The 12,355-nt window shown below is 33.4% G+C and overlaps 1 protein-coding gene across 1 annotated transcript in view; it reads left to right on the top strand.

Moving 5' to 3' along the window:
- The window catches only part of LOC113371423 (calbindin-32), a 318,213-nt gene that overhangs the window by 55,246 nt on the left and 250,612 nt on the right, over positions 1-12,355 (top strand). The window contains exon 2 of the mRNA XM_026612052.1: positions 1,529-1,614. Within this exon, the coding sequence (XP_026467837.1) occupies positions 1,529-1,614 (86 nt within the window). The remainder of the gene's footprint in view (positions 1-1,528; positions 1,615-12,355) is intronic.

Here is a 12,355-nt window from a genome sequence, read left to right as displayed (position 1 = left end):
CTTTGAATTAAAACAAAAAAATGATGTCATTTTGTGCCGTGCGAAAGTGCACATATGTAACGTCCTATACCTAGTAAATAGAATAGAGATTTTTTGAAACAATTTTTTTTTTCAAAAGCAATTATTTTGTTAAAACAAGCTGAAAGTTCTTTGAATCATTCAAATCGCACGCTTAGTTCCCTCAAAAACAGCCATTTTTTGCACATTTAGCTCTGTATCTTCAAAATGGCTCGGCCTGCCTTTGCCAAAAACTAATAACCACTTCCCCCAATCATTTATAATTGAATGTTTTTCAGATCATTCAAATCGGATGCTCTATTCTCTCAAAACCGATTTTTATTTTCTGCACTTTTTGCTCTTTATCTCCGTAACTGCTGGACCTGCCTTTACTAAAAACTAATCAGCACATCTCCCTATCAATAGGAATCAAATGCTTTTTGAATCATTGAAATCGGTTGATCCGTGCGCCCGAAAAAGTGACCGAAAAATTGTATCCATACATACATACACACACACACACATTCATGTTTTTGAGGTATGCCAAAATATTCAGAAACCTTCAAAACGTCGAGAAATGCAAAAATTTTCAATTTCGATTTTTGGACGATTACAATAACTTACTCTACGGGAATTGAAACAATTTTTTTTCTCAAAATCAATTATTTTGTTAAAACAAGTAGAAAGTTCTTTGAATCATTCAAATCAGACGCTTAGTTCTCTAAAAAACTGCCATTTTTTGCATATTTAGCTCTGTATCTCCGAAACCGCTAGACCTTCCTTTGCCAAGAACCAATCACCACTTTTGCCCGTCATTACCAATTAAATGTTTTTTGGATCATTCAAATCCGATGCTCCGATCTCTCAAAAACTCGATTTCAATTTTCTGCATTCTTTGCTCCGTATCTCCGAAACGGCTGGACCTGCCTTTACCAAAAACTATTCAGCACATCTCCGTATCAATAGAAATCGAATGTTTTTTGAATTATTCAAATCGGTTGATCCGTGCGCCAGAAAAAAGGACGAAAATTTCTATCCATACATACATACACACACACACATCCATTTTTTATGAGGTATGCCAAAATGTTCACAAACCTTCGAAACGTGAAGAAATGTAAAAATCAATTTCGATTTTAGAACGATTACAACAACTTACTCTATTTAATAAATATGGAAGTTAATAAATAATTTTCACTTTGCAAATCAGTTTATGTATTTCTTATAAATATTAGGCAATGTTATAGTGTTTATAATAATCCATTTAGAAACATTTAATATTCCTCGAACATTTCGTTACGGTACGGGAGTTCCAGCAATTTGCCTTAAGGCACGATGCCATACACAACTTGTTTTAATAATCAATACATTCTAAAATAACACGCCAATTAACGACGCAATGAACACATTTTTTATTAAATTCTGCATTATTTGTTCAACATGTAGTAGTATTCTAAGTTTGGATCATATTATATAGCCGATAAAAAATACAGTAAAAGAATCCATTACTTACGTCAATTTATTTTTATAGGAAATGGTTACATTGAAGGATCTGAATTGGATGGTTTCTTACGTGAATTTGTATGCAGTGCAAATGCTAATGAGGACAATTCAGAGGTATGAATAATATATAATTTACTAATTTGCATTTTAAAATTTATATGTATGTTTCAACAAACCAACTTGTCCGATAGAAATTGTTATACCATGTTTTAGTTTTCAAAGTAGCCAAAATATTTCACATCAATTATTGGAAGCCAATTTAAACTTATTGTGGGTGAGTGAGAATGTCGTATAGACAATGAGAAAATACAAATAGAATAAAATAATAAATTTTACATATTCAAATTAAATTCATAGGCATACTAAATACGTATAATATATACCATGTATATTTGGTATATTCAATTCCAAGACATTTTTTGGACTTGAATCGTGGTATATTCAATTTCAAGACATTTTTTGGACTTGTTCCTTATCTTATATATAAAATTCTTTATGGTGGTATATTCAATTTCAAGACATTTTTTGGACTTGTTCCTTATCTTATATATAAAATTCTTTATGGTGTATGAATGGATAGTCCTCATAAACGATTATTCAGATTTTGATAAATCTTTCTGAAGGTTGTCAAGAAATTTTTTTAGATTTTTTTGATTTATAATAGAAATATATAATAGTTAGATTGTAGAAATAAATGAAAAAAAAATACAAAAAAAACGCATATCATTGTTTGACATTGGAAATATCAAAGGCATTGTTTGACATTAAAAACAAATGAAGTCTGTCATTTGCCAAACATTTCAGTTCACTTATAGACTAACACAATATTAAAATATAATATATTTATGATTATGAATAAGAAATATGTAATGTCTACATTATTATTGCCAAAAAGCACACATTATATATTCGGCACATGAACAGTCCGTGCATGCGCCTGGCGGCTATGGACTGTCAGTGAATATACCTTTTAAAATTAATTTGACAGATTATTATTTTTTAACTAATGCAGCCGTGTTTTGACTTACATTACTAAATCACAATACAAAAAAATACTTATTCAAAATATTATTTAGAAGTTTCATTGTGTCAAAAATTCATAGGTTTGGCATTGGATACGGAATATTTACTCAAGTCAATGGAGCGTTTCGGGTCAGATTTTTTTTACTATGCTTCAATTTGTATAAAATTTTGGAATTAAGTTCATCTTACTGTCAAGTTTAAAAGTGAAAATAATTTAGACTCCTTTGCTACTTCCCGGGCGGATGACATTTCTTCTCAGAGGTGTAATTTTACTTTTTTCAAAATAACTTCGGATATCGATAAAAGAACTAATTATAAGAGAAAAACGTTAATAATGTTTTTCAAAGAAGCAAATACTTTTACGTTACTGGCTACTGAAAATTCGTTTATTTCTTACGTTTTTCATCGTTTTTTGCTAATTTCTTCAAAAATATACCTTCTAACAAAAATATGTAATATACAAAATTATATAAAGTATTAAATATAAAATATAAAGTATTCTATAAACAATATTAGGCTATATATGAACATGGGGTTTTATAGTACTCAAAATAAGTTTTAAAACGAGTACTTCTGCGTGTAAAATGAGTGATGCAAATAAAAAACGCATACATTTTTTTTTTCATTCAAATCAAATAGTTTCTGAGTGCCATTTCCACCAAAATAAAAAAATAATCATATTCCATCTAGAATTAACTTGGTTTAAGAGATTTTGATAGATTCTAAAAAATACCACAACTTTAGTATAAAAGATTTTCAAAAAACTCATTATTTCTCAAAAAAAAAAAAAAAATCCATAAAAATAACAATCAATATTATATTTCAGAAATATTAAAAAATACGTTTAAAGGTATATAGATGAAAATTTGATTCACGCGGCTGTCCAACCAGAGTGTCTTTCGAGTCCTTTAACCCCTTGCCGTTTCAAAATGAAAAAAGTTACGGTAAAATTTTTGATAGAGAAATTTGTTTCTCAATTAATTATCTTTAAGATAGTATATTACAAGTTCTGATAAAATCAGAATTAAAAAAGTTATAATCCAATTAATGCGGGGGGTGGTGACGGAGTGCATATTGTTTTTACTTCTAAACTTAAGATTATGATTAAAGCAAATTGGAGCACAGTAAAAAAAATTGAAGGGTACATGCCTTTTCATCTCCATTTACTGCATTAATTTTGTGGATCATAAGTTAAATAGAGCACATGTAAACATAATTTGACAAATTAATTCACTTCAAATATAAATTTAAGTAATAATGTATATAGAATTATTAGTAAGAAAAATATAATTTAGATATTAAAATTTATGAGAGCTGAGAGCGACTGGTTAGTGAGGAAACCAACATCTTGTAGTATTACCTATTGCAAGTATCTTTTTACGCCCCGTAATCCGAATGTCTATACAAGGGTCCACTGGAGCAAGTTACTTAGACACCAGTGCACGCAGAAGTTTGGCAGTTGCGAACCTGTACGCGGTTTTTAAGGAAACAGACCATTGCTTTGAACACGTAATTATGCAGGAGTCCGTGGCGAAAGGAGAAGCCGAAGACAAGATATTATTGAACAGTGTTAATTCTCGTTAGCTGCACCCGTAGTATTGGGACCCAAAAAAGACGGATAATCGCAATTGTGCGTCGATTATCGTAAATTAAACGCAAAGACCATCACGGATACATACCCGCTACCACAAATAGACGATTTTCTGCACGCGGCATGCAAATCAAATTTATGTTTACCGTAGATTGAAGTTCTGAATATTGGCAAATTTGCGTTTGAAAGAAAGATCGCGACAAAACGGCTTTTTCGACACAGTTCGGGCTCTATAATTTTAAGCGTATATCGCTCGGTTTAAAAAACGAGCGTGCCACATTTCAGCGTCTGATGATAGAGTGCGTGCGGGACTAGGACAAAAAGCAAACGTTTTAGAATATTTGGAAAATCCATTTTTGCAAGCTGTGCCCTTTGCAAAAAGGCCTCGCGAGTATGACTCAAATGTTTTCTCAATAATAAAAATCGGTTATCCCATACTGTTGAAAATGTCGAGGACATTTATTTGAATCATATAAATAAACTTCAAAATTACCTGCGTTTTCAAAAAATTAAAAGTTCTTTGTTTAGTCAATACAAATAAAATGTTTTTTGAATTATTCAAATCGAACGTTTCTCTCAAAAACTGAATTACGATTTTTGGTTCTTATTGTCCCATATCGTTGAAACGGCTAGACCTGCCGTTGCCAAAAACAAATCAGCATATCTCCTCATCAATACGAATGGAATGTTTTTTGAATTATTCAAATCGGTTATTCCGTACTTTCGAAAATGTCGAGAACATTTGATTTAATCATAAATAATTTTTGCGCACCCTGTGTCAGACATCTTACGATTTGGCGCCAATATTTTTGTTTCGCTGTATAAGTCTTTGCGCACCCTGTGTCAGACATCTTACGATTCGGCGCCAATATTTTTGGTTCGTTGTATAAGTCTTTGCGCACCCTGTGTCAGACATCTTACAATTTGGCGCCAATATTTTTGGTTCGTTGTATAAGTCTTTGCGCACGATGTGTCTGACCTCTTACGATTTGGCGCCTATATTTTTGGTTCGTTGTATAAGTCTTTGCGCACCTGTGTCAGGCATCTTACGATTTGGCGCCAATATTTTTGGTTCGTTGTAAAAGTCTTTGCGCACCCTGTGTCAGACATCTTACGATTTGGCGCCAATATTTTTGGTTTGTTGTATAAGTCTTTGCGCACGTTGTGTCAGTCATCTTACGATTTGGCGCCAATATTTTTGGTTTGTTGTATAAGTCTTTGCGCACCCTGTGTCAGATATCTTACGATTTGGCACCAATATTTTTGGTTCGTTGTATAAGTCTTTTCGCACCTTTCGGGCAATACTTAGTCTCTAGTAATACCGAAAAGAAGAGGGTTTTGAATATAATCGCTAATCTGACGGGTGAACAAGCTCTCGCCGTTTCGCTTGTCACTTGCGCCATTTCACTTGTGTTCCGTATGAGTTTTGTTGAATTTTCCGAGTGTTCGATGTTATTTGTGTAAATAAATACGTTAATAATCTCATTCAGTGTTTCTTATTGTGCTTCTGTAGTCAACTCCTACCTCAGTATCCATTCCTTATAGCAATCTGAGAATTCCAGACTTGAAGCCACGACTGGGCCGCCGACCAAGCAGAGAACGTCGAGTATTTTTACTTAATATATTTAATTATACCAAATCCCCGGAATAGATATTAAGTCAAATTCAAGAGCTATTCCGAAGGGGTCTAACCAACCGTAACATTGGTCTTTCGACGCCGGATCCTAATTTTGATTAGGATTTATTGAATATATTAAAGAAATAAAATCCAAGATGGCACCTAAATTTGACGTGGGTGCAGAGATTAACCGATTGACAGCTAAGAGCAAAATGTATTTTTCAATAATGCAAGAAACGTATGACATTTCTCAACAAATTACCACCAATAACGTCAAGTAAGTTAAAATTTCTTGAAAATTTATACCTTATTGAGAATGCACGAGAACAATGCATAAAATTAAGCGACGAAATAAACAAATTAAGACATTTAGATGATTCGAGTTTTGTACCTGAGTATGCCGACATAAGGACCTTGGAAACTTTGTACGCAAAGATCAAGCATGTAGAAAAAATGTTGGATAACCAAGATATGTGTAATTCGTCAATACCGGGCAGTGTTCCCAAACATCATTTACCATCTATAGAAATTCCAAAATTTTCCGGTGATTTACAACAATGGCTTTTATTTTATGAAACTTACAAAGCATTAATACATGGAAATACAGGATTAGATAACGTATCCAAAATTTTATTTTTTAAAAGGTGCGTTAGAGAGTCCGCCATTAAAATTGTTTCAGTCCATATTATCAACTGCGAATAACTATGAACTATGGGAAGAACTTCTGAAGAAGTACCAGAATAAACGATATTTAGCCACCACTTACTTTAAACAGCTTTTATCGTTTAAAACCATTACATCTTCACAAATAAATTCATTTCTCGAGCAATTTGATGCAGCTATACAAGCGCTTTCACAATTAAACATTCCAGATTCATTTGACTTTATGATAACATCTATGGCATTCTCAAAACTCGATTCTGCTTTGAACAATTTGCTTTTGAAAAAATTAAACATTCTTTTCAAGGAGAATTTCGAAAATACCAAGATCTCCTTCAATTTCTCCATAAGTCGCAGCAAGCTGAAAACCAAGTATATTGTATGACGAGTAAGACTAACAATAACGCATAAAACCTAATGATAAAAATACAAAATCTAGACTGTCATTATTCATGAAATATGATTATGAATGCTTTGTTTGCCGGGAAAAATATAGAACATTTACATGTTCAAAATTTCTTGAAATAAATATTTCTGATCGGCGAGCAATTATTCAGAAATTACATCTATGTATAAATTGTTTAAGCCATAAGACGACAGTTGCGTGTCAATCGAATAAAACTTGTTGTATATGTAAGGAACAGAATCATACATTGTTGCATTCTGCTGAGAATCTTGCAAATACGAATCAGAATTATCCGTCTAATTTGAAATCCAATAGTACAGTTTTATGCAGTTATAATAACAACAAACTCGCACCTAATACAACTATATTGCCGACAGCGGTAACACAGGTTTCTACAAAACAGAAAAATACTTCATTACGTACTATAATTGATTCAGCAAGTGATAAAAATTTCGTTACATTAGGTTGGTGTAGAAAGGCCCATTTGAAAGTTCAACCAGTTTCAGCCAAAGTAATCGGATTAGGTAATTCGTCGCAAAACGTGATAGGATTGGTTAACTTTACTTTAAAATCCTCAAACAATCCATATCAATTGCCAGTATGTGCATATGTTGTGCACGAAATTATGAGAAAACAACAACAAACCACGATTCCAGTTTCATCAATTCAATCATTCTTGAAGTACCCCCAGATCCAAAGTTTTATTTGACTCAAAAGGTTGACGGCATATTAGGATGTGATGTTTTCAGCGAAGTCATTGGTACTAATAAGGTGAAAAATGGTTAAGGATTACCTATGGCACTAGAAACCCGATTGGGTTATATAATAATGGGTTCGATATCAAATTTACTTCAACCTTCAAGTACTTTTACGCAATATTATTAAAACTAAGTACTTCCATGCAATATTATTAAAAATGCTTGAGGTCCTTTCTCATGAAATTTTGATTGAATTGATATTCTATGTCACCATATAACGCTTCCTTTTCGATCTAAATGCAGCTCTTGGTGTTTCCAGAACTACCTAAATACTTGATCCGGCCTAATATATGGTTATGTTGTGTCGGATTTTTGGGAACGAACTTATTTCTACTTGGTCCTTCTAAAGGTTTCTATGTGCCGATGGAGTGATCCAAGTGGCCAATATCCAAAGAATTATAGGGTTAGAAAAGGTAGCTCTTTTAGACTGGGGAATATGTTCGCGCCACAATCTTGTAAGATGTCGCCAGACAATATTTATCAGAGTCGGGCAATAATTAGTCTCTGGTAATACCGAAAAGAAGAAGATTTTGGATATAATCGCTAATCTGACGGGTGAACAAGCTCTTGCCGTCTCGCTTGTCACGTACGTCATTTCACTCATATTCCGTATGAGTTTTGTTGAATTTTCCGAGTGTTTGATGTTATTTGTGTAAATAAATACGTTATTAAGCTCATCCAGTGTTTCTTATTGTGCTTCTGTAGTCAATTCCTACCTCAGTATCCATTCCTTATAGCGATCTGAGAATTCCAGACTTGAAGCCACCATTCGACTGGGCCGTCAACCAAGCAGAGAACGTCGAGCATTTTTACTCAATATATTCAATTAAACCAAATCCTCGGAATAGCTATTAAGTCAAATTCAATAGCTATTTCGAAGGGGTCTAACCAACCCCCATCCGTAACAGATACAATCTTAAAGGCAATACATCAATCAAATTTTGCAAAAATTTATTAAAAAATTATTATTTCATACGTTTTGACATATTATTTTATGTCATATTCAGTGGAATGTAAATTGGAATACTCATAATTATCTCATGATAATAATAATTTACAATTGCACTTTTGTAAGTTATTAGATGTATTGCCCTGAAGTTTAAATCTCATATACACACACACACACATATATATATATATATATATATATATATCTTATATATAAAAATGGACCGCAAAATGTGTTGGTCAGCGCATAACTCAACAACGCCTGGACCAATTTGGCCAATTTTTTTTTAAATGTTTGTTGATGTCCAAGGATGGTTCTTACGGCAAGAAAAATTCGAATAATTGTCGGGAAAACCCTAAAAACAGCCCTTTTCTAACTAATACGAATAATCGTAGTAGGCTTCACGATATTATTTCATATGTTTTACTTTTGGCAGGCGACAAAATTGGTATGGCTTTGAAGGATTTGACTTCAAGTCATATAAGATAAAAAAAAAAACAATGTGAATGTTCATTTGCCACCCTTGCCGGTGTTGTTTTTGTTGCATTTTCTGTTATACGCTAATGAGTGTGTTTTTGTTTTGTTGGTAGTGTTTTGTTATCTACCAATGAATAAAAAGTTATTGCATGTGACACAATATTTTAATAATGCCTCCTATAAGACGAGGCAATTTAAGTAGAAGAACACGAAACGCTACAAACCAAGCTAATTACCGATCTAATCGTACTGCACAAGAACATGACGACCGAAATGAACATGAGAGAATTAGGATATCACAAACACGTGAAGCGCGACCACGACTTCCAACTAATAATCGCGCAAGTTTGAATCGAGCTGCTTTTAGTTACGATGTGTCAATAGACTACAGTAATTACCAATGTGTTGTTATTGGTTCTATAAACTCGGTTTGCTCATATTGTAAAGCATTAAAATACAAAAACGAAGCCACTGGATTGTGTTGCGCAAGTGGTAAAGTGAAATTAATACCATTGAATCCACCACCAGAGCCGTTGTACTCATTGGTTTCAGGAACAGAAACAGATTCCATACTTTTTTTGAAAAATATCCAGCAATACAACAATTGCTTTCAAATGACTTCATTTGGTGTTACAAATGTAGTTCGGGACAATTTTATGCCAACTTTCAAGGTATGTATTACAGCAGTAATAACAATACATAAATTTATTCTACACATTACTTATTTATTTTATTTTAAAACGCTATGTTTTTGATATATATTTATAGATTTTTAATTTATAGATACAAGGAAAAATATGTCACAGAGCAGGTTTATTGTTACCAGTGCCAGCTAGCAACTATGAATTCCTGCAAATTCATTTTATGGGCAATTCACAACAAGAAATTGATCAGCGTTGTGCATATAACAATTTAGTGAAGAAGCCTATTGTAGAACAATTACAAACTTTTTTTCATGAACACAATCAATTTATTAATATTTTAATTTTATATTTCAATATTAATACTGAATATATTTACAGGTTCTGAAATCATCAAAAAAGTAAGTTCAATGAATTATTATTCATACCGCCTAATGATTCGCGAAAATGAAGGCAATCACATATTGAAATGTCAGCGATTATATCACCAATATGTTGTTGACATGTATGTTAAAATTGAAACGGAGATATTAACATTTATCAGGTTGAATCGAACAAAACTCCGATCTGAAGAGTATATACACCTTCAAGATGCGATTAATACAGATGGAAATGCACAGAATGTGGGACGGATAACAATTCTTCCAGCATCATACATCGGAAGCCCTAGACATATGCACGAATATGTCAAGATGCTATGTCGTATGTTCGTCATTATGGTACAGCAGATTTGTTCATAACATTTACATGCAATCCTCACTGGATAGAAATCAAGCAAGAGTAATTCCCAGGGCAATCACCCACTGATCGTCATGATATTACAGCAAGAGTCTTTAGGCTAAAGTTGAAATCTTTGATGTATTTCATCATAAAACATCATGTGTTTGATGAGACACGCTGCTGGATGTATTCTGTGGAGTGGCAGAAACGAGGATTGCCACATGCACACATTTTGATTTGGTTGGTTGAAAAGATAAGGCCAAATAAAGTTGATGCAGTGATATCAGCTGAAATTCCCTGTGGAACTCTTAATCAAAATTCACCGTGTATGATGGATGGCAAATGTTCGAAACGATATCCACGGACAATAATATCAGAAACAATTACTGGTAATGACGGTTATCCACTGTATCGTCGCCGGTCGACAGCAGACAATGGAAGATCAACAATTGTCAAAATAAATCAACAAGATATTGAGATAGATAATCGCTGGATTGTTCCTTTTTATCAAAGACCTTCAAAGCACACATAAATGTTGAATCTTGCCATTCAGTGAAATCTATTAAATACAATTGCAAATATGTAATCAAAGGTAGTGATATGGCTGTCATTGGAATTGGTGCAGAGAATTCCAATGATGAAGTTACTCAATACCAAATGGGCCGCTATGTTAGTAGTAATGAAGCAATTTGGCAAATATTTTTCTTTCCAATTCATGAGAAACACCCTTTTGTTATTCACTTAGCTGTGCATTTAGAAAATGGGCAAAGGGTGTACTTTACGGCAGAAAACGCAGGTCAAAGAGCTGCTCAGCCACCATCTACTACATTAACAAGTTTTTTTGAGACATGTCAAAACGATAATTTTGCACAAACACTGCTATATTCTGAAATGCCAAAATATTATACTTGGAATCAATCATCAAGTAGATTTATACGACGGAAAAAAGGAAAAGCAGTACCAGGGTACCCAGATGTATATTCGACCGATGCGATTGGTCGAATTTATTCAGTACATCCAAGCAATGATGAATGTTTCTATTTACGACTGCTATTAGTCAATGTACGTGGCCCAACATCATTCCAACATTTACGAAATGTTGATGGTCAATTGTGTGGATCCTACAGAGAAGCCTGTCAATGTTTACAATTGCTGGAAAATGACGCTCATTGCGATCAAACTCTCAGTGATGCTGTAATATCCTAACACGCTCATCAAATACGAACATTGTTTTCTATAATCATATCCACATGCTTTCCATCAAACCCAATTGATTTGTGGATCATTACAAAGATTGCATGTGTGATGATATTTTGTGTCAAATACGGAATAGATTGGGAAATCCAAATATGCAAATCAGTGAAGAAACTTACAACAAAGCATTGATTTTAATTGAAGATATGTGTTTGATGATGTCAAATAAACTATTAATTCAATTAGGCCTGGCCGCGCCCAATCGTTCAATGCATGGTGCTTTTAACCAAGAGTTGCACCGAGAAAAACCGTATGATCTCAACAATTTGAAAGAATTCATCGAAACAAATCTTCCACTGTTAAATGAACAACAGAAGTATGTATTTGATACTCTTATGAAAGTAACAAATGACGGAACTGGGGAGGATTCACTTCTTAGATGCACCTGGTGGTACAGGAAAAACTTTTTTGATTTCATTAATATTAGCAACAATTCGCTCACAAAATAAAATTGCACTTGCACTCGCTTCCTCGGGAATCGCAGCAACTTTTCTTGAAGGTGGTCGAACAGCCCATTCAGCACTAAAATTGCCATTAAATATGCAAAGCAATAAAACTCCAACTTGCAACATTTCGAAAAACTCTGCAATGGCTAAGGTTTTGCAGCAATGTCAATTGATTGTTTGGGATGAATGCACGATGGCACATAAAAAATCTTTGGAGGCTTTAGACAGAACCTTAAAAGATCTACGTAGCAATCAGAGCCGATTTGGTGGTGCAATGATTTTATTAGCAGGAGATTTTCGTCAAACATTGCC

This window comes from Ctenocephalides felis, unplaced genomic scaffold, assembly GCF_003426905.1.
Source record: "Ctenocephalides felis isolate EL2017-DRISC unplaced genomic scaffold, ASM342690v1 CF-g0.4_SCAFFOLD_01492, whole genome shotgun sequence".
NCBI classification, from domain to species: domain Eukaryota; kingdom Metazoa; phylum Arthropoda; class Insecta; order Siphonaptera; family Pulicidae; genus Ctenocephalides; species Ctenocephalides felis.
This window is presented reverse-complemented; position numbering and strand designations above follow the sequence as displayed.